The sequence below is a fragment of the Dipodomys merriami genome, unplaced genomic scaffold, assembly GCF_024711535.1.
Source record: "Dipodomys merriami isolate MVZ:Mamm:240054 unplaced genomic scaffold, mDipMer1.0.p SCAF_16, whole genome shotgun sequence".
NCBI lineage: Eukaryota > Metazoa > Chordata > Mammalia > Rodentia > Heteromyidae > Dipodomys > Dipodomys merriami.
In genome coordinates, this window is record NW_027202937.1 from 30,583,093 (window position 1) to 30,606,805 (window position 23,713).

A 23,713-nucleotide genomic window follows, 5' to 3' on the forward strand; every position below is an offset into this window, starting at 1 on the left:
ATGGCTTCGACGAATGCTTGCCTTGAGTGAGGTTTTTGAAAGCCCTCCCAAGAGTTTGAAGGAGACTGTCCTGCATGGAGTAGGGGGATGTTTCAGCTAGACTGGGAAGTTCAGAATCACTGCAGGATAAATTTGAGACTTCTCATGCTAATGCCTCCATCTTAGATGTTAAAGAATGGTTCTTTGCTGGCCAAAGCTCTGCCTTTGACATAGTAAACCAGTCAAGCCATCATATTCATTCTGCTAGCTCCACTTACTTAAAATTATATCCTGGGCTTCATTTTCAGCATAGTCTGTAACAGAGAGGCTACTTTCCATCTTTCACTATCCAATACAGAGGCCACCAAGTGTCTAATGAGAACTTGAATCATGGCTGCTCTAGACTGAGCTATTCCAGAAGTGTAAAATAATACATGGAGATTTTGAAAATGTAGTGCAAACTACTTAATATCAGTCATTGAAGAAATTGTTTATGTGTATTACAGAATGAAATTTAAACTCTAGGATATATTTAGTTAAGTAAACTATAGGGTTGATATTAATTTCACCTGTATCTTTTTACCTTTTGATTTGTGATGATAAGCACAGGTCAACTTCCATACATGCTTTACATTACTTGCCTGTGGAATGCCTTTTCTTTAATTTGTTCCTGTGAGGACTTTTGAATATTCTAGGTATTCCCTAAGTTCAAAATTGGCTAAGCTGAAGGGTTTGATCTCATTTCTCAAAGACTCTGAAGCTATATAAGTCAGTCAAGTCCAATCTGCACTCGTCCATATGCAGAGAACATTACCTGACAGGGTGCATCTTAATGCATGCATATTTTTAAAAATCATTTAAGAGGTCAAGTTATCCCAGGATAAATGCAGAATATCACAAAAAAAAAGTTAGTTACATTGCAAACATGTGAAATAATCACTTAGAAGGGGTGAGGGGAATAGATGCTGACCTAAATAATTCTAGCAAGAGAAACTCTTCCAGTTGACAATTATTTCTCATGGGATCCAGGTCAACAATTTAACAATCAACATGCCTGCACACTACAAATGAACCATTAGGTACAGAGGTGGAAGGTAATGGTGGGGAGAGGTTATATGTCTCACTGTTGGAGTAAGCAGGTGGCCAAGCAACAAGGGGAGGAGGCTAGAATATCCTTGTAATGATCCTGAGAGATGGGGACATCAGATGGTCTCATGCTTAACTTCATATAGACACAGATGATTACCTAACAAAATATTAATGGACATATGTGTACACCTTTTATATCTATTTCCTTGCTCAGGAAACAAAGTGAGTAGAAGCAATAATATGCCTCCATAGCAACACCTACTATACAGATTTTGTTTTCTAATAACAATAAAAGCACTCAGAGCTCCTTGGAGAGATTGCTTGATTTGAGATCTAGGGTGGACAGAAAGTATGAGCCTGGAGAATTTGGTAGTGCCAGGATATAAGGAAAGTACCAATAAGAGGGGAAGGGAAGTTCACAATTAAGGGGTACGTCAATGGGAAACAGGAGCCAACTCAAAGACCTCCCAATGGCCCAAACTGCAACAACCTAAGCAACAAGTTGTTATTCTGGATTATAATCCAAACCAGGACATGCTGAGTTGAATAAAAGGTGGATAAAGTAACAAATGGGAGTAAATAGACAAATATCCTGACCACAACTCCCCCCCCAAAAAAAAATAAAGTTCTTTACATCCTCCCAAGGCTGTAAAGTGTAACTCTCACTTCATGCTTATGGGCTGACCTTAATGACTTCTTTCCAAATAATACACAATGGGGGCCTGAACAATGGCCTCCGTGGGAGAGTACTTGCCTAGTAAGGGAGAGAAAGGTCCTGAGTTCAAAGCCCAGTACCATCAAAAAATAGTGCAGGATGGAAAAAAAAACAAACAAAAAGAGAAACCTTACCATGAAGAAACTTAACCAATGCTACATAGCCAAGCCAGCACAGTTAATGTGAACAGTGATGAATCATTTCTTTTTTTGTTTTGTTTTGTTTTGTTTTTTTGATCCAGTCGTAGGGCCTGAACTCTGGGCCTGGGCACTGTCCCTCAGTTCTTCAGCTCAAGGCTAGTGCTCTACCACTTGAGCCACAGCGCCACTTCCGGCTTTTTTCTTTTTGCTTATGTGGTGCTGAGGAATCGAACCCAGGGCCTCAGGCATGCAAAGCAAGCGCTCAACCACTGAGCCACCTTCCCAGCCCTGATGAATAATTTCTTAACTACAGCTAGAACAACAAAATGCTACGGCTCAGTGGTTTAATGGAAATTTATTTCTCAGAATCCTGACTGGGTAGAAGTCCAGAATCAGGATAGGCAAGCTTCATTCCCAGGCTTCTTGTTTTGTCTTAGAGACAGCTGCTGGGTCATTGTATGCTTTGACTAACTCTTTGTGTAAGCACTGTGGAAAGAGGAGGAGCTAATAAGTGCACTAATCCCAGCAAGTGGGAGCCACCTCATTCCAAATCAAACTGAAATGGTTACCACTAAGCTATCGTAATCCAAACAGTATGGCACTGGCTAATAACCATAGCCCAAAACAAGTTCATGCATTCACGGTCAACTGATTTTTGACAAAGATGTAAAAAAACATATAACAGAGAAAAGACAGTTTCTTCTTTAAATGGTACTGAGAGAACTATGTATACCACATAAAAGAGTGAAATTGGATCCTTATCTCACACAATCTACAAAAACCAACTTAAAATGGATTCAAGGTTTAAAACCTGAAACTGTACATCTACTAGAAGGAAACATAAGAAAAAAGTTTCCTGACATCAGTCTAAGCAATGAAGTTTTTAATATGGCCCCAAAATACAGAAAACAAAAGCAAACATAGGCAATTAATGGAGGAGAATGATGAAAGGGTGATATTGATCAAGATGCATTGTATTTATAAATTGATTTGTTGAATGGTTACCCCTTAAAGATAACCCCTTAAAGACACTTAAAGATAACAAAAGTATAAGTAAAAAAATAGACACTAGAATTGCCTCACATTATTAACATCTACATAACAGTGGAAATGTAAAGTATAGAAATACCTTCCATAGTGGGAGAAATGTTGCAAGCCACATGTCTGTTAAGAATAAAATATATGAGTAACTCAACTACTCCACAATAAGTAATATAACCTTATTTTTAAAATGGGCAAAGACCTGCATAGATACTTCTTAAAAGACATCAAAAAAATCTAACATCACTAATAGTCTGAGATATGCAAATTAAAGCCATAATAAGATACAACTTCACACCTCATTCATTGGATGTAATAATGTAGTCTCATGCAAACCAAAAATTGACTAAAGAAGAAAATAGAGAAATATGAAATCAACATATTAAATATATAAGCATATCATAATACATATATCATCCTAACAAATATATAATGATCACAATAAATATATTTCATACTAGGTACATATATAATCATTACAATAAATATATAGGAGTTGGATGGGATGACTAATGCCTGTCATACCAGCTGTTCAATAGGTGGAGATCAGGAGGATCATACTTCAAAGCCAACATGAGTAAAAAAGTTAACAAGAGCACTATCTCAATAACCAGTCAGATAGGGTGACCAGTGTCTGTAATCCCACCTATGTAGGACATATAACTAGAAGGAACATGTTTTTGCCTGGCTTCAGGTAAAACCACAAGACTCTATCTGACAAAATAGATAGATACAAGGATAGTTAGATAGATAGATAGATAGATAGATAGATAGATAGATAGATAGATAGATAGATAGATAGATAGAACAAATCCCTCAGTAACTGATAAAATGAAAGTACAAAATGTCAATATAGAGATGTGAGAGGATTTACCTAACAGTTATTCATAAAGCAAAGAAAGAAAATATATGCTAAAATATATTTAAAATATGCCCAGAAAAATGTCCCCCCAAACGATCAAAACTATGTAAGACATGATTTCTAAAAATACTGAGGTTCAGCTATAAACAAATATCAAAAAGACAACCAAAATATTCTGAACATGAACAAGCAAGGCTTCTAGCACCCAGCCCCAAAGCCAACTCTGAAGAAACTAGAGGAAAATGGAAAGAAGGATGAGAAATTTTGAGGTGAACAGAGTGGCTTCAATTGGGAGGTAGCTTCCTCCAGTAGAGAAGGAAACTAAGTCTGAGACAATGAAACTGGAAAGTTCTGTTCCTGTGCCTTTCTTTAGACAAGCACACATACCCCTCTTGCTTGCTGTAACTCAGGCCTCACTCAGGTTCACATGTAAACTGAAATGAGATGAGAGCAAAGGAGAAAGCAATGGTAGTGTGGGTCTCAGGAAAACATTCAGGGGCTAACTAACCTAGGATATTCATTTGCCCATCCCTAGTCTCACCCAAACCCAAGGATGGTAAATTAAATGTCTAAAAATTATCTCCTCAACAACCAAATAATAGGAGTTTGAAAATAAAGGAGCTCTTTTACTGGACAGAAGAAAGTGGAGAAAAATTGACTGAATTCAAAAAACTTTAAAAAGTACTATGGGGCTGGATGCTGATTGCTCACACCTATAATCCAGCTACGCAGGTGACTGAGATCTGGAGAACTGTGGTTCAAATCCAGCCAAGGTCAAAAAGTCTATGAGACTCCATCTCCAATTAACCACCAAAAACATAGCTAAGCTAGAGGCATAGCTCAGTGGTAGAGTGCCAGTCATGAGCAAGCAAGCCTAGCAAGCAAGAGCTCTTAAGTATAAGCCTTGGTAAGAAAATGAAGGAAGGAAGGAAGGAAGGCAGAAAGGAAGGAAGGAAGGAAGGAAGGAAGGAGAACTATGGCTCAAGTGATAAAGAGCTAGCCTTGAGCATAAACAGGTCCCAGTTCCAGTACAAAAATAATAAATAAGTAAATAAATAAATAAATGCAAATAAAAAGTAATGATTGTAAGCAAATTCTACATAATCAAGTGCTCTAAAATGCCCATGAATAGCCAGGATGTTTCTGGAAAAATGGGTGGGAGGGGGCGCAGCACTGGAGTACAGGCCCTTTCCAATATTAGAAGTTACCATACCATAAAAATAAAAGCTGGTGCTTCAAGAAGATGGCTTAGGGAGTTTTCAAGTTCTTGATAGTAATTCTGGTGTCAGTTTATAATTTGTGTTGTTGCAGAAAAATGACAGGAAAGCACCAAGCAACACTCAGAGAATCAGAGAACTCAAGTTTATTACTCAGACAGGCCCAGAGGAGTTATGCTCCAAACACTGAGCCCTGACTGACAGGAGTACAATCCTTCTATTGGATAGAATACAGGTGTTTTAATGTTCATTTTACTCCAATGGTTACAGTTTCTCAACAGTCTCTTGCAAGCTGATTCTAGTAATACTAGATTGAATTAGTTCTAATAATAGCAGATCTTAAAACTTGGAAAAAATTATATTAAGTGAAGTAAGCCAGGCCCAAAGAAACATAGGTCCCATGGTTTCCCTTATTTGCAATATCTAGTATATGCATGAGTCAAGCGGAAAAGGTCAGATAATGTGATGTCAGGAAAATGAACCCTTAGATGTGTATTTTAATGTTTTTTTTTTCATGCATGTGTTTCTAATGCATTTATAAGATTATCTCTTTGTTGCTTTGTATGTCCCTCCCCCACAGTATAACCCCTGCTTTCACTATATTTGATGTCAGTATAACTTGAGGAGGAGATGGGGAAAAACCAGTTGTTTAAGGATACAGGTGGACCTGTTGCAACAATGAGAAGTACAAGTTGTCATGTCCAAAACAAGCTTTACAACGTCGGGGGAGGGGGGAATGGGGGGGAAGGAGAAGGATTGGGATTGGGGGGGAGGGGGGAGGCTGGGAAGGGACGTGAAGGGTAAACAAAAGGAGGAGGCTGCAATGCTTGGTAAGAAATGTACGCATTATCCTGCCCATGTAATTGTAACCCCTCTGTACAGTATGTTCACAAATAAAATAAAAAAAAATAATAGCAGATCTTCCTCATCAATGTCAGAGATACTGAGCGGAGGAAGTGTCTGGACATCAGTCCTTACCTGTGTGGAACTCAGGTGTGTGCAGTATCCCTCCAGAAAGACAAGCCTGCAAGAAGAGCTGGGAAAACCTAAATTCAAGATGTGAAAGTAGGTCAAATTGCATCTTTTGCTCAAACCACCCATCAAATCCACCTAGCTCATCTTCCTTTCCTTTTCCTTTCTATGTGTTTGGTCTCTATAACCTTTTCCATCGTGGAGCCCGGCGCCATGGCTGGAGCAATTCAATGGCCCTGATGATGAGGATAGACTGTAGCATGTGAATACACAGAGGAATGAGATGGGTATGACCAGCCTTGGCCAGGAAAGATGAGTAAGAAATGAGATAGAAATAAGTCCAGCCCTAACTCTGGGGACCATGGACACAAGGTTACGTTGTGGATAGGGAAAGAGACAGCTATTTGGTTAGAGATTGATGACACAGAATAAATTAGTAAACTGAGCAAAAAAAAATTAGTAATGCTGAGGATAATGGAAGTTGAGATCCTTTAGATATTTGGAGAAGGGCTAGAAAGAAGTCTGAGTTGTATTGATACTGCAAGTACAAACTCAAGAGTTTTATAAGATTCTTACACCAACCCACTGTTATAGAATGGAGATGTGTGCATGTGTGGGACATGAACATATGTGTAGAGAGCTACATACATATGTTTCATAACTCTATCTTCTGGGACACAGAAGTAGCCATGGCCTACCAGGACCAATCTTGATTTTGAAACTAAAAAGAGCCAGAGCCTTCAAAGAAAGACTGAGGGTCCCAGGGTTAGGTCAAGACAAGATGAGCCTAGAATACTATTTTATGCCAGAAAGTAAGAATCCTCCAAGCTTGACCAGAATATACCCAAAGGACATAAAAAAGTGAGCTTGAAGGGACTCCCACTGGTTAATGTTAATGATGTTAAGCATGGATGATAGCTTATTAAATAAACTAGAAAAATTCAAATAAATTAGTATATGAAAAGGTGAAAGTAAGCTGGGCACCAATGGCTCATGCCTATAATCCTAGCTACTCAAGATCTGTGGATCACAGTTCAAAGCCAGCCTGGGCAGGGAAGGCCATGAGATTCTTATTTCTCATCGACCACCAGAAAACCACAAGTGGAGTTGTGGCTCAAACTGGTAGAGTTCTAGCCTTAAGCAAAAGAGCTCAGGGACAGAGCCTAGGCCCTAAATTCAAGCCCCACTACCAAGAAAGAAAGAAAGACACAGAAAGACAGAAAGACAGACAGACAGACAGACAGAAAGACAGAAAGAAAGAAAGAAAGAAAGAAAGAAAGAAAGAAAGAAAGAAAGAAAGAAAGAAAGAAAGAAAGACAGACAGAAAGACAGAAAGACAAAAAGACAGAAAGACAGAAAGAAAGAAAGAAAGAAAGAAAGGAAGGAAGGAAGGAAGGAAGGAAGGAAGGAAGGAAGGAAGGAAGGAAGGGAAAGAAAGAAAAGAGAGAGAGAAAGGAAGGATGAAAGAAAAAAGAAAGAAAGAAGATATGAAAGCTATTCTCTACAGTAGAATATCAAATAATGAATTCAGAAGAAATGAAAGAAAGAAAACATCAATATTTGGCAATAAGAACAGATGTGATTGATTTAGATGAGAGTGGTCCATGGATAGTAAGGGCATTGGGTAGAAGTTGAATGAGGACTGGACTATTAATGTAATCTCAGACATAGCTAGATCCTGTTTAAATAAACAAAACCTTTTGTCATAAAAGCTTTGTTTTGAGCTGGGTATCAGTAGCTCACACTTTTTATCCTAGCTACTCAGAAGGCTGAGATCTGAGGCTCACAGTTCAAAACCAGCTCAGGCGGAAAGTCTGAGAGACTCATCTCCAATTAAACACCAAAAAGGCCAGAAATGGCTCAAAGCACCAGCTTTGAGTACAAAAGCTTACAGACAGCACCCAGGCCCTGACAGGTACCTAGGCCCCAGGACATGTACACCCCCCACTTACACCAGTAAAAAAAAAAACAAAGACAAAAAACTACAGTTTTGGACAGTTAGATCTCCATATCAGTCAGTTCTGCATTACCATAATAAAGCACTTGAGGCTTGATAACTGCATAACAAAAGAGGGTTCTTTTGGTTTATTAATTAGAAGTCCAACAAAGGTCCAAGGTTGAGTGGCTACATTGGTGAAAACATTGTTGCTGGAAGAATCCTGATATGATACAGGTATCCCATAGAAGATAGATGAGAGAGAAAGAGAGAGAGAGAGAGAGAGAGAGAGAGAGAGAGAGAGAGAGAGAGAGAGAGAGAGAGAGAGAGAGAGAGAGAGAGAGAGAGAGAGAGAGAGAGTGCCAGTACTAGGGCTTGAACTCAGGGTCTGGCAGGCTTGCTTAACTTTTTTGCTCAAGGTTGGCTTTCTACCACTTAGGCCTCCACTTCTGGTGTTTTGCTGGTTAATTGGAAATAAGAGTATCTTCAATTTGTCTGCCAGGCTAGCTTTGAACTCTGGTTCTCAATCCCAGCTTTCTGATTAGCTAGGAATACAGGCATGAGCTGTCAACTCTCAGCCTTTAAAACCCACAAGCTGTGCATCTTTGCTTTGGGCATTTTTTCTGTGTGTATATTCCATAAGAAAAGCATTTATTTTTTAGGAAGAAAGCTAATCATACATTTCTAACAGAAAATTGCCTTCCAGAATTCAAATTTCTGTATTAAAATAAGATTTTTTTCAGTCAGTCATAGATTTCAAGACTAGAGGTTTCAACTAATTTTAGAACCTCATGACCAAAGAGTCCCAAGTATCAAATGCAAGAGTAGACACAGACCTTTCAATGTGAGCTTTTATTGGCTCCCTAACTGACATATTTCCATTAAAAATTCATTACTCTCCTCATTAAAATGGTTATTTAAATACAGTATAGTTATTTCCATGAAAAGAGCTATACACATGCCCCTTCATATTTGATTAAAGGCTCCAGTTGAAGGGGAAAAGATGGCAGACTGAATTTATGAGAGAACCCTAATACAACCTTTTAAATTCTTTCCTGACCTAGAACACAGAGATGGAATTTCATGGTGGCCCTGGCAACTTGCTCATGCAAATAATTTTCAAGGGATATTATTTGAGATGGCATCTTCTGGCAAGTCCATTCGTGCATGATGGATTGGTGGAGGGAGTTGGGGAATCAACTGGAGGGCTTCTCTGTCAAACTGGGACGGTAAGCAACCTAAAACTGAGGAAGCAAGCTAGTGCCAAATCAGACTTAAAATTAGGCATGTTCTCCTCCAGGAAGCTTTAAAGATAAAAGAGTTTTGCATATGTATTCCTTAATTATGCAGACCTACTTTAGGGGTGTCTTAGACTGGATTCAACAAACAGCACCAAACAGCACCAATGCCTTTTTTTCCCCTTTCTTGGACTATATTTTTCTTAAACTGATTTAAATTGCTTAGCAAATAGAAGTAAGTTGAGCTGAGCAAAAGTGCCTCATACTTGTAATCCTAGCTACTCAGGAGGTGGAGATCTAGAGGCTGGAGGTTTGAAATCAGGCTGGGTAGAATAGTCTGCAAGGCTTCATTTCCAAAATAGCAGAGCTAGAAGTGTGGCTCAAGTGGTAGAGTGCCAGTCAAGCAAGCTTGAGGCTCTGAATTCAAATACCAATGGTGGTGGGAAAAAAAGAAAGAAAGTAGAAATGAAGAAAGGAAAGAGCAACAAAAAGAAAGACAGAAAGACAGTTGTTGTTTTTTCTGGGAAAACCCTGGTTCACCAAATGTCAAAGTTGAAAACAGCGTTAGAGAGGATATGGTAGGCCTGTGCTCTTGGTTTCTCAGATTAGAAAGCTGCAATTTACAGCAGTGTGGGGGCAGCAAAGGTCATGTGAAGGTGAGGACAAACCTGGGCTGCTCTGGCCTCCACTCTTCTCCTAAAGTATATTTGACTCCACATGTGACATGTGAAAGGCTTCTCAAATTAATAAACGAAAAGAAACATTCTCCCCTGCCAACTTCTACCGTGGTGTTGCTCCAGAGTTCCCAAATAATCAGCCTGCTGAGATTGAGTTGTTTTTAATTAAGGAACTAGAAAGAATAAAACCTAACTGGAACCTAACATGTAGAAAAGCCTGTGATTTAAAAGAGCTTGGGGCGGCGGGGGGTGGGGGTGGGGATGGGGGAGGTGGTCTGGGGCTTGAACTCAGGGCCTGGGCACTGTCCTTGGGCTTTTTGTTTACCCTCTACCGCTTGAGCCCCAGCTCAAGCTTTTTTGGTGGTTAATTCAAGATAAGCGTCTCATGGACTTTCCTGCCCCTGATGTCTTTGGCGGCCCATCCTCAGATCTCAGACTGTAGAGTAGGCGGGGTAACAGATGTGGGCCGCCGGTGCCCGGCTAAGGTAAGAGCATCATTGGCATCTGCTTCAGCTCTTCATCCTCCAGATCTAACCCTGCTGAACTAACTCTGCTGGGCCCAAACTTGCAAGAGCCATGCCAGAGAGGAGCCGGGCCCCCGGAGGAGGGAAGTGGAGAGAGACAGCCCCTCCCAGCTTGCAGGTGGCAGTGCAGGGCGGATCCCAGCCGCCCCGCGCGGACCGGCCTCGGGGCGCGGGTGCGGGGCTGGCAGGCGCGGGGCCAGCGGGGCCCGCGGGCGGCGGCTGGCGGGCACCTGGCTTCGCCCTGTGCCGCCGCCTCCCACACCTCTGAAGTCCTCCACTTCGCAGGAGAAAACATGGGGTGGGGAGCATCCCAGGGCACCCTGAGAACACACTTTGAAAGATCCGGGTGGGCGGCTAAACTGAAGAAAGACCAGTACGTGGAAGGACAGCGATCTCAACCACCCCCAACTCAGGCTCGGGGAGCGACTGAGCCACCGAGGCTCAGCCGCCACTGGCGGGCCCGCGGGAGGAGCGGAGCCCGAGGGGGCGGGCGCGGTGCTGCAGAAGCCCCGCCCCTGGCCAACTTCAGCCCTGCCATTGGTGGGCTCCGGGGGCGGGTCCGAGAGACGCCCTCCTCTCACCACCAGTCCTGGCCCCGCCCTCGACCCACTGGTCGTTTCGGCTGGTCGGGGTACCCGGCACCGGACAGCCTCCTGGAACGTCGGAAAGGCGAGTCCCGGGTCGTTCCTCCGCCTGCTGGTGAGATCACCAGGGGCGGGGCGCCGTGGCTCCGCCCCCTGGGCCGGAGCAGCCACCTGGGGGTCTGCGGTTTCCGCAGGACGCGAGAAGGGGCCACCCAGTGCAGGACACGTCACGAAATGCTGCAGTCAGGACACCCGCGGCTCCCCCTTAGCTCCTTTCCTGCCACCCCCCCATTATATATCGTTCCCTCCCTCCAAGTGGATTGTGTTTGTGGGCGCCGGGAAGGTTCTCCAGTGGATCGCTGATCGCAATGGCATATTAACGCCCTATGTCCTCCATTCGTTTGCATTTTGTTGCTTCCTTGCTTATTTAATATTTTGACGTTCTCTCGGGTAGTCTTGTAAGATATAGGGGTCATTTTCTTTTCTTTGCAGGCTTTAGGAATAAAGTTGGTCAGTGACTTTAGCATCTGACTAGGAGGGTGGAGAGCAATGCAGAAAAAGCAAAGAACCAAAGAGATTAGAAAGAAAATCGCCTTGTTTTTAATTCTTAATTCAAAGTGCCTTCTATAATACATTGCATCTTGCATTAATGCATCTGCAGAAGCTGCGTTTGTAGAGTAGGCTACGTCTACACTTGGATCCATCAGAAAACAAGGCAGGTGTGTGTGGGTCCTGGTGTGCTTGTGCGTACGTGATGTACGTGTGTGCGTGTGTGTACGTGTGACTGCGGCCCAACAAATCATCCTAAGAGGTGCATCAAGATTAGAAAGAAATCTGCACACTGGCTCTGGCCTCGGAAATTTCCTAAAGCTTCGAGAGTTTGTAAATCACTAGTATCCGAAAATTGTGTTGGCAGAGGCTGCCACTCTGTACCCATAGCTTCACAAGGAGCCACTGGGGCTGGTGAATCGGCCTGGATAGACATCCTTAGTGGTGAAATTCACGGAGGGCCCGCGGTATATGTTTTAGGGGTCCCAAGTGGGCAGACCAAACACCCCTCTCCTGGGCCTGGACGTGTGCGAGTTGTGTGTGTGTGTGTGTGTGTGTGTGTGTGTGTGTGTGTGTGTGAGAGAGAGAGAGAGAGAGAGAGAGAGAGAGAGAGAGAGAGAGAGAGAGAGAGAGAGAGAGAGAGAGAGAGAGAGAGAGAGAGAGAGAGAGAGAGAGAGAGAGGGCGCGCGCGCGCCCGGCGCGCGCAATGGGGGCCCGGCTGTGTACTCACGCGCTCCAGGCAGCGTCAAGTGCTCAGCTACCGGGCTGGAGAAAAAGAGGGTAGGCAAGTGCGGGGGTCCACACACCGAAGGGGGCTTTTGAATTAGTAAAATCGGTTTTGCTGTTTTCCATTTTCGTCCCGAGCTCCTTTAAACCTGGCTGCCTCGTAGGAAAAGGGCTGGATTCGCAGCCGTGCTGGGGGAGGAGGGGGAGCAGGTTGAAACAATCGAGTGGGCGCGCCAGGACTCCCCGGCTCCAGGCGGGGAGGGGAGGGGGAGCCCCGGCTCTGCGCAGGGAGGGGGCGGAGTTGGGGGCCCCCAAGAACAGGAGGAGGCGGGGGTGGCCGTAGAGATGGTTAAGTGTTCAGCCCCGGGAGGCGAGATAGCGTTCGGATCGCACATTAATTGGAGATATCTGATTAATTCCAGCGTCTGATGACTATAAATGGCGATTCTCTACCAAGGTGTCTATATTAAAAAAAAAATCATTCCGTGTCATCCCCCACGTCAGGCCTGCTCGTGGGCGTGAGGCTGAGCTTCCTCCGCCCCCTCCTAATGGAGTGAACCATTCCCAGCTCTTCCCCCCCCCAGCCTCTCTCTCTTTCTCTCTCTCACTCTCTCTCTTTCTGTCTCTTCCCCAATCCCTCTCTTTCTCTCCTCCCTCTGCCTTCCCCGTGCATAAAGTCGCGGTCGTCCTCGGAACTTGTTGGCAATGCCTATTTTTCAGCTTTCCCCCGCGTTCTCTAAACTAACTATTTAAAGGTCTGCGGCCGCAAATGGTTTGACTAAACGTAGGATGGGACTTAAGTTGAACGGCAGATATATTTCACTGATCCTCGCGGTGCAAATAGGTAAGTGGCCGCCGGACCCCGCTCTCGGCGGGTGGCTGGAGATAGCCAGCCGGGTTCAGAAGCGGGAAGGGTCGGGCCGGCCCGCAGCGGCCCCAGGGTGCGGAGAACCCTGCTGCAACCCTCAGAGGGTGGGGGGCACTGGTTCCTGGGGACTCCAGCGTCCCGGTTTGATTTTCCTGAAAAAGGAGACTACAGGCGTTCTTCAGGAAGTGTGTGCAACCAGCTATTTTTCCAAAGAGGGGTTTTCCCCCCCATTTTCCCCCCGACGCACACATTCATTTTTCTTTCCTTCTCTGGTGTTAGACCAGGTTCGTTGCGCGCCGGGGCATTAGCCCCAGCGATACTGCAAGATATTATTTGGAAGGGTCGAAAGGTGACTGCAGGAACAAGATGGCTAGGCAGCTAGGACTGGAAAGTTATTGTGCAGAAAGCACAGATATTCCAGTGCTCCACTCAAACTGCTGCATTTAGAACTTTGTCATTCTCCCGCCCCCTCCCCCCCCAAATCCGCAGCCTTTGCACTCCGCGCCGCGGACCGGGCTGAGAAGCAAATCCAGAACCCAGATCGGGATCCGCCGACCACCTATTTTATTATGCTTGCCATTGAGGAGTATGCATTCGGTCATATATACGTGGATACACTTTTTAGGCTCTGTTACTTTGCAGACCGGCATCTGTACTCGTGTGTGTGTGTGTGTGTGTGTGTGTGTGTGTGTGTGTGTGTGTGTGTAGGGAATGGTTAAGCAGGGTTTGTAATGTTTGTTATTTCGTTCACTTAGGGTGAATTGTGGACTGATTTCTTTACTTCCCATTTTATGTTAAGGAATGTTGAGCCTCAGTGACACTGACAGCGGGTTTTTTAAAGTTCACCTACATTTTTTTTTCCTATTCAGAATACAGAAAACGTTGTGGGAAGAAGTACTAGAAAAGCCCCTTCTCTGAAGCCGGGTCAGAACATTAATTAACAGTAGCCTAAAAGTGAAAGTGAAGCAGGTTATTAATAGAATGGACAAGAGAAAAAATAGAAACTGTTCAAACGGGTTTTCTGGAGATGAAGGAAAGTGTTAGCTCCTATCATTTTGGGCTGTCGTGTTTGCTCTTATCTTGTAGAGAGGGAGTTGAGGAATTGATCTGGGCTAAGAGGGAAGCATACCATTTTTCTTCAAAAGAAATGTGAAGGGAATAGGGTTTGGAGCTCTCAGCACTAAACGATTGCTTGCATTAGGGTCTTATGCATTTAATGACATGTTGAAGGGATGATTTTTTGCAAAAAAAAAATATAAGGGGGGTGCTGATCTTTTCCTTCAACTCTAATGAGTTAACTCTGGATCTAGTTGCTTTGGATGTCTAACATTTTCAAAGAACTGCAATAAAGAGTATTCCTATGGCACTGAATCCCTTTTCCATGTTGGAAGTGAGGGTGGCATTTTGTAATTAGTCTGCAAATTTTTAGGCAGCAAGAGACAGCAGTCGCTTTTGAGATATGGATTTTAACCAGAGATACAGGACTCTGTTTTCCAAAGGGAAATAACCTTACTTTGAAGAGTGAAACAACAACAACAAAAAAGACAGAGGTTGTGCATGAAGGATGTGCTTTAAACATATGAACTTAGTCAAAATGATCTCTCTTTTTTTGTTGTTTGTAATTTTTTGGCTGGGGGTTTTAGCTATGGAATTGAAAAGAAGCCTATTTGTTCCCAAATGTCTGCCCTTTTCTCCACCAGAGCCTTGGTCTTTACTAATTCATGGCTGGAAGCTGTCCCAAATTACTGACACTTGGCAAGAAAAGCGGGGGTTGGGAGAGGCGGGGAAGTGGAGAGGGTAGTGAACGAATGAAGATGCAGCGGGAGGAAGTTGGGAATGAATGAGACGTGGAACGAATGAATGGATGAACGAATAGAAACCGCACGAGACTGGGAGGCCAGAGAGAACTGAGAAGGAAAGAAGACAGGCTGCTCGCCCCGAGGCTTGCAGCAAGGACTGGGAGAGGAGCTAGGACTTCCAGCTGCTCTGCCGGAAAGCATGCGTCTGCAAAATCCGTCCCGCGCACTCGCTCAGACCTCCCAGCACAAGCAACGGCCCAAGGACTTACAGTTGCAAAATTCAGAAATTTTCATGACTCCTTATTTTACACATGCACTCACTCACACATGCGCGGTGTGCAGTCTTCCCAGTGACGCCTGGAAAGATAATGTGACAGAAGCGCTTTCTTCCTCCCCCCGGCAAGCACTAAATCTCCTTTCGGAGGAAAAATAAATAAAATAGTGCATCCAGGGGCTTCTTTTTTCAACACCGAATTTTGAGGGCAGAGGTAAGGGATGAAAAGAGTTCAGGGCAGGGGAGGGTGGTATGCATTTCGTGTGTTTCTTCGCTGCAAAATTGATAGGAATACTCATATCATGCGTTATAGAGCAAGTTTTCATCTTGACCCAGTTCTATTCGAACGGAGATTTATTCCTAAAATGCTATGTCCGTGCTCGACTCTGTCACAGCAGTCGCGGGGGTAGGTGTGCGTGTGTGTGTTGTGTGTGTATGGTGTTGTGTGTGTGTGTGCAACGGAAATCGGGAAGTTTAGGAAGGTTTACGGATTTGGATTTGCCCCCGCTGAGGTCGAAGTTAACCTTGGTCGCCTTTCCCCAGTGCTTCCCGTTCCGGATTAGAAAGCTGGAGACCCGCCTAGCTCTTCCTGCAGCAATCTGCAAACGGCGCGCGCGCTCTCCAGGGCTGCAGCGCTACGGTCACCTTCCCCTGGTCTGCATCCCTCGGGGCCTTCGGCGACAGATGGCTGCGTGGGGTCGTAGAAGGGATGGTGGGGAGGGGGCGGGAGGCTGTTTGGCCCTACCAGTGGCATTCATACAGGAACTTCGGTGGACACTGGCACTGCGGAGAAAAAGGCCTGAGCCCAGCCAGAATCCCCAGATAGAAAGGCCGATTCAATTCTATGATTCAATCAACACCCTTTCCCTGTCCCTACATCGTAGATTTGCTTTCCTCTTTTGCCCTCCCGGGCATCTCGGGTACTTTGGGCTGATATTTACACAAAGTCTAGCCAGGTTGGTTGGGCTCAGGGCGGAAAGGAAAGACGACCGCCCTGTGCCTGCGGATCTGGAACCCATCTCCACCTAGGCTAGCGCTTTGGGGTCTAGTGTCCCAAGTTTTCCCACTCCTCCTCCTGCGCTCCCACCCACTCTCCCTCTGGCTGGAGCCAGGAGCTCTAGAGGCCTGGAGCTCCCAGACACCGAGGTTGGCTTTAGCAGTCTAGCTTCAATCTGGAAAAGGAAAGGCCTGGTCCCTGGGTTGGTGTGACAAGGGATCTTTCCTGGAATGTTAAGAGTGTGGGAAGAGATGGAAGCTTAAAAAGAGGTGGAGGGAAGCATGGGCCCCAGGCTCCTGGAGGTGACAGGGGTCAGAATCAGGGATACATCAGCGGTCCCAGCTGGCCATTGGCCCTGACCACCTGGGATTAATCATTACCACAGCTAGGTTAGGAGCCCTCTGGCCAGTCGGACATAGTGATATGCTTTCAGGGGTCACACTTGAGACAGACTCCAAGGTGGGCAATCCATTTATTATATATTGTTATATGTGTTATATATATAGTTATATTTTATATATTATTTTATGTTATATATAGTTGTATATTATAACAATATAAATAACAATAACAATGTATAGAGCATACATATTGTTATAGCTATTATATATATATATATATATATATATATATATATATATATATATATATATCAACCCATTTGGATGACAGTAGCTTCCAAAAACTTTATTCATGGCTCAGTGGTAAAGAGCTTCCCTAGTAAGTACAATGTCCTGGGTTTGATTCCCCAGTACCAAAAAAGAAAAGGCAAAAAAAAAAGTGTTTTATAAAAAAACAAACAAAAACTATATTCATCCGTTGACTCAGCAGTGTGTGTTGAATCCAGGAAGGAGGGGGGGGGGAGCTGGGAGCTATTCACTGGGCGGCTTCGCATTGGGTTCCGCTGGGTGACCTCACACTTAGCCACCATTTCCCCACACCCTGATGCCTAGACCCTCTGTCACCTCAGAAATGGAAGATCACACTGCGAGAGACGTGACACGGCTTGCTGGGGAAGTGTTAGGAGACGAAGGAGGGAGTGAGGAGAAAGAGAAAAATAAAAGAGATGAGGGAGGTGAGAAGAGGGGGGCGATGGAAACCAAAAAAGATAGCAAACGCCATCGGGGAGGGGGGAGCAGGAGGAAAGGAATGGACTCTCTCCCACACACCCACACGCGTTCACACAAAAACAATCTGAACCACAGGCGTGCTTGGTGCTTATATGGCACTCCAGGGCCAAGTTGTTCCTACACTTTTCACCTGAATCGCCTGGAGGCTGGGCATTGCCCTGATAGACAAAGGCTGTGGCGGTGGGGTGGTCGGTGGGCCCCAACACTGCTGACCACTGTCTCCTCCTCCCTGCAGCTTACCTGGTGCAGGCCGTGAGAGCAGCAGGCAAGTGTGATGCAGTCTTTAAGGGCTTTTCGGACTGTTTGCTCAAACTGGGCGACAGCATGGCCAACTACCCGCAGGGCCTGGACGACAAGACAAACATCAAGACCGTGTGCACGTAAGTATCCTTTTGGGTCCGCTGAGTTTATCTTCTGGGGACTCTGCCCAGGTCAGAGTGCCTTGCACAAATCTGTGCAGTAGCCTTTGGGCTACCACCCTCCAGTCTATGGGCAGCTCTCTGGCCTGGGGAGGCCAACTCTGTGAAGAAAGAAACTGCGCTGTTTAATGGGACTCCATTGTCATGGTGGGCTTGCAAGATCCTCTAGCCAGCAGCAAAGTCCCAGCCCTCCTGGGCCTCACAGACTCCCACAGAGAAGTACCCTTGGATTCTGGGAGTGAATGGTGGAGCTGGACGTCCTGCTACTAGATAGTATCCCATTCTGTAAAATCTTCACTGTGAGACAATCTTCTTGCTTTGTTTTCCTGTGAATGTGTGCCCAGTACTCTGGACAGTTGGTTTGGATTTGAGGCATTTGGAGATTTACCTAAAGGGAAAGTAACTTTCCATCCATGTCGGGTGGGTGATACAACACCCCTCAAAATTACACCACAAAATGCAAGCAACAGGCAAGCCTACTCAAATCTCCCTTCCTGTTCCTGAAAGGCTAAAAACAATATAATGTATCTGAGGAGTTTGCCCAAGAAGAGAATATCAAGGATGTCCAGTGACCATCTCTGCAGAGTGGATAGCCCATTTGTGTGCTCCAGGAATTGATCACAGGTTGCTACCCACTTGTTTATCATTACTCCTTCTGTATGTGCATGACCTCCCCAAGATTCAGACCCAAAGAGAGAGGACTTTAAGGGCAGGCCCAGTCATGTTTTCTAAGTGATTGCCTAGAAAGCTTGCTTGCACTAGCAAATGAGTTATTCATCAAAAGTCTACTGAGGTAGACCCTCCACAAATTAGCTACTGCAGACCTTAGAAATGCCCTCCCATTCCCTGCAGCATTCTTTTCTTTTCTTTTTCAAAACCAGCTGTATTTTCATAGCCCTACAGTAGCCCTTATAATAAAGCCAAGGTAAGAAGTGTCTCCTGTTTCCAGGAGACCATTTTCCATACCACCCTTTGTATACTGTGTTGGCCTTCTCTTCCTAACTAGCAGGAGAGGATGCATTTAAATTATGACTAGATCAGTGAGGAGGTCATCTTCCTGCATCCTTTCCTAAAGCCCACTAGGAGCCACAGCAGCCAAGTGACTGTACCTTCCTCTTGGGAATGGAACAAAAGCCACTTAATTCCAAATGTCTGGTGAGAGGTAAGAATGATTCTATAAGGCAGAGTGAGCTTACACATCACTGACTGAAACTGGTTATTCCAAACTGTTTCGGTTTTTTTTAGCAGGACTTTGGTCCTGGAAAACAGGGAAATGTGGAGGGCCCCTCCCTGAGGCTGCAGGCCACAGCTGGATCAAGCCCCAATAAATTGGTGGTCCTGATTGCTCAATTCCAGGATGGAGCTGACCTCTCCCAGCCCAGGTGAATATCTGTTCTACACCACTTCCGTCTTTCAGGAAAGTGCTTTCCCTAAGAGGGGGTGCATAAAGCAAAGAGCAGTTTCCACAGCCCACAGAAGATGCAACTTCAAAGGACTGTGCAGAGGTGTCCCTCAGCCTCTTGGTGTTTCTGAATCTTACTATTCATTACAAATTGTGGAACCTGGAAGACCTGTCTGGGTCCCTCAGTCCTTATAAATTAGAGATTCAGGAGGTCATTAAAAAAAAACAACCTGAAATTTAGGCAATCCAACATGTACTTGTAATCTCACTGGAAGATGGGATGTATGTGGAAACAAGGATGAATCAAACATAGTGCCTGTCTTCAGCAAGCTTACAGTCCAGGTGAGCAAGCGCAAGGGAGAGAGAAATGCATCTAAATTGCCCTTAGGGCCGCTGTAGTGACCTGTCAGGCTGGGGGTGGGGGGTGAGGGTGTGTGAAGTTGAAGTGAGAGCCAGAAATGGACTCGCCGCCGAGACGCAAAGATCGACCCAGCCCTGAAAGGAGACAGCGCCCCAGGAATCGATCACGGTTTGGGATTATATTTAGTCTGGAGATCTATTTTGAGTTTCCAGAAGAAAGGGGGAAAATTTAAAAAAAAAAAAAAAAAAAGGACAGTTGGATGAAGGTTGTGGGGGCGTGGCTAGGATCTGACACCCGGAGGAGGAAGTGCTGATTTACACGCGTGACTCCAGGAAGTGACCGGAGGAGGGGAGAACAGGAGGTGGGGAGAACAAGGGCTGGCCAGGGATAGGCACCATGCCCGCCTTGGAATCCCGGTCTGGGGAAGTGGGCGCTAGTGGGAGCCCAGATCACCTGGGGACCAAACCAAGACTGGAGAGGAGAGGAAGCACCCAGCGCGCAGGCCCCCCCCCCAACCGAGGTTGGCACACCCAGAGAAGCCTTACCCAGCTGGCCGCAGGTGTCCGGGGACGAGCGCTCGCCGACCCGGTGACTTTCCAGACGCAATCTGAGCCGCGAGACTGTGCTGAGCGGGGCTCCGGAGGGTCTCGGAGGACCCCGGCCAGGGAAGAGGCGGAGGAAGAGGAAATGGGGAACGAAAGGGAGGAAAACAAGGAAAGAACGGGGGCACGAGGAGACTCTGGAAACAAAAGGAAGGTGTGGGGTGGGTGGAGGGAGCGAAATGAGGGTGAAAGCGAGAGTCCCGCCGAGAGAAGGAGGGGGACAGAAGGGGCGAGGGGGAGGAGAATGTGAAACTCCGGGAGGGGGGGCCAGCGCTGGGAGCGTGTAACCAACCCATCTTGCAAGCTAAGAGGCATTAATGGGCGGCTGCTTGCAAGGCTTAGCGCTGTTTTCCTAGCTTTCCCCGAGGAGAGCGAGCAATCTGTTTGCGTGGGCCGAGGTACCAGCGGGACGCACTGGGTACGACTAGTCTCCCGGCTGCCAGCGGAAGGGGGGAGGGGGTTCCTGGCACCCCAAAGAGGGAAATCCACACAGGGCAAGGGGAGGCTTTTCTTCCTTGGACAGTGTTTCTGGGATGGGCATGGGTCCTGGAATCCCCGACCGAGTTGCAGCCCAGGCCACCGGGAGGTGGAGGCGAGGTAGGGAGGAGGCATCCTGGGAAGTTGGCGAGGCTGCGGGAGAAGCAGATGCTGGGGGCGCCGATCCCCGGTGCTCTGGAGCCCAAAGTGAATCTGCTTTTTCTGTTTTTGTTCTATTCCTCGCCAGATACTGGGAGGATTTCCACAGCTGCACGGTCACAGCCCTTACGGATTGCCAGGAAGGGGCGAAAGATATGTGGGATAAACTGAGAAAAGAATCCAAAAACCTCAACATTCAAGGCAGCTTATTCGAACTCTGCAGCAGCGGCAACGGGGCGGCGGGGCCCCTACTCCCGGCCTTCCCCGTGCTCCTGGTGTCTCTCTCGGCAGCTTTAGCGACCTGGCTTTCCTTCTGAGCCCGGGGGCCAGCTCTACCCCCGCCCCCACCCTCCCCTGTCCCGCGCGCGCGCACCCACACTCACTCCATGCTCCCAGAAATCGAGAGGAAGATCCATTCGTTCTTTGGGGACGTTGTGATTCTCTGTGATGCTGAACACATTCATATAGGATTGTGGGAAACCTTGATTCTCTTTTTGATTTCGTTTGATTCCTTGTTTGATTTGTCAAATGGTACCCATCAGTAAGCAAGCAAGCAAGCACAGCCCAAATCGGACCTCAGATTTAGTCCGTCTTCACATTAAAGTAAGAAAACGGCAAACTCACCCCCATTTAAAAATTTTATTTTCTTAAAATTTTTTTTGGCAAAAGAATCTCAGGAACGGCCCTGGGCCACCTACTATATTAATCATGTTAATAACATGAAAAATGATGGGCTCCTCCTAGCACTAGGAAAAGCGAGGAGAGGAGAAGGCCAGGGGAATGGATTCAAAAGAGATGACCACGTGGGAAGCATATGGTGAATAATTCACTCTCACGTCTTTCTTCCACAGTACCTTGTTTTGATCATTTCCACTGCACATTTCTCCTCCAGATAACGTGAAAAGACAGATTGTGGACTTTGGGTTTGAAAGATAGGAGATAGAGAGAGGAAAGGAGTCGAGGCAACTCTGGCGTAGTGGTGGTTATCAGAAGATGATGCTAAGGTCACTGTTATTGTTGATGTATCTTTCAAGTCCACTGCCTTTATGTTCCCTCCTCTTTCTTGTTTTAGCTGTTACACATACAGTAATAACTGAATATCCAACGGTGTAGATCACAAGGGGGGCGTTCAATGTTAATCTAAAAATATAGTTTAAAAAGATTTTGACATAAAAAGAGCCTTGATTTTAAAAAAAAGAGAGAGATGTAATTTAAAAAGTTTATTATAAATTAAATTCAGCAAAAAAAATTTGCTACAAAGTATAGAGAAGTATAAAATAAAAGTTATTGTTTGAAATGGGGTGGTGTCGTTTTATTGTTGTCTACCAGCTTTCCTCCCGCCAACTTCGCAGAGACATAAAACGCAGGTGGTAAATGTACCTGTTCACTACTTCGATGGATGATTTGGTGTCTTTAATTCGACCCTCATCCCTGAGGAGAGTTCGACACGTCTCCAAAATTGTGCCCACTGGAGGAAAAAGAGGTTATTTCGAAATTAAACCGTTACTGTAAAAGCAGAAATCCTTCCTGGGTGAGGACTAGGAACTGGGCGTGCTTCCCAGCAAAGAAGGCGCTGCGCGGGGACAGCGTTGGCCGCCAGCTCCCCGCCCCCGCCCCAGGTGGGTCTACGTCTACCCTAAGGTCCCTTGCAGGTCCGGCTTTAACAGCCTTTAGCCTTTTCCTCTGCGGTGGCCTGAGACAGCTTGCGAAGGAACCGCCATTAAGGGCTCCAGCTGAGGGGCCAAGAGGCTGTGTTCCCAGGCAGGGATCAGGTGAATCCTTTCATAATTAATAAGACAGCTCAGCCGAAATGGCGAGGAGACTGGGCCCTATTGATCTGCCAGTCTAGCTGTTTCCCCGTCTTCTATTTATAGGCTCCGCATGGCTTTACAGGGAAGTAAACATTTCAGAGTAAACACTGGCAGGGGCGACCCAGGTCCGGGGTCTGCTGGGGGCAAGGGAGGGAGGAGGGGGTAGGGAAACTTGAATTGGGTCAAAAGGTTCCTTGAAATCGAAATCTGATTTCCTGGAGCAGATAGGGGCGGAGGGGGGGGGGCAGCTGCAGGAGACTCCTCTCCCAGGTATGTGGAGGGGGGAGGGAGGAAGAAAGATGGGTGGGGGGAGACCCTGGCGGCTGCAGCAGCTTTTGGAATCTTGAGCCCGCAACCCGCTGTGGGGAGGGTGTGCCAGGTTTCTGAAATGCAATGTGTAAACAATCGCTAGTGTAACAGTTCATAAATCAAACCCAGTGGGTCGCAGCCCAATCTGCATTCCCCCCACGGATTGATTCCGGCAACACATGCGTCCCGGCGCCCCAAGCGCTGGAGCTGCCGGGATTCTTAATGGCAGCATATATTACGGCGTTCGGTTCACGCACGCGCCGCGCGCGCGCGCGGCCACTCCGGGGAATAGTTCCCCCCCCCCCCATTACGATCCACCCCACCCCCTCCTTTGTGGATCCCGGCTTCTCAATCAAAACCACCGAAGACTCGCTCACCTGGGTGCTCACCCGCCCCGGAACGCGCGTTATTTTGTAAAACAGTTGGATTTTGTTCGTTTCGTTGTCTTTGGTTATTTTCGGTCTGGGAGTAAATGGGATGACTCTGAGCTCAACCCCTAGAATTCAAATGAAAATGTCTGGGCTGATTTTAAATACGAATCTATTGAACGAGGGGGACGGGAACTCGGAGAGATTGGGAAGGTCTTCGCTGGTCATCCTTTTCCATAATTGACGTGCTGCCTTCAAAAGGGTGTCTTTCCCACCGAAAGTTTGAGGGGCGAACCGGTGGGCACCACTGAGTCCCTTCTTTGCTGCAATAAAGCGCTTGCCGCAGCCTCCTTAGGCTCTGGGGAAAAAAGAAATTGCCCCTCCCGCGGCTCCCCACCTGGAGGAAATCAATCTCACCGGATATTCAAGGGCTAAGGGAGGGGAAAAGAAGGGATCAGGATCGCGACTGGGGCCTGGGCTTTCCCAAA

General features: G+C 46.1%; 1 protein-coding gene across 1 annotated transcript; it reads left to right on the forward strand.

Annotated features, from left to right (window-relative positions):
• The first annotated feature begins 12,820 nt into the window (after positions 1–12,820).
• Positions 12,821–22,038, forward strand: Nrn1 (neuritin 1). The gene is made up of 3 exons (XM_070024634.1): positions 12,821–13,093; positions 17,553–17,697; positions 20,826–22,038. Exons 1-3 carry the CDS (start codon positions 13,039–13,041, stop codon positions 21,052–21,054), a joined length of 429 nt encoding a protein of 142 aa, XP_069880735.1. The 5' UTR covers positions 12,821–13,038; the 3' UTR covers positions 21,055–22,038.
• The last annotated feature ends 1,675 nt before the right edge of the window (positions 22,039–23,713 follow it).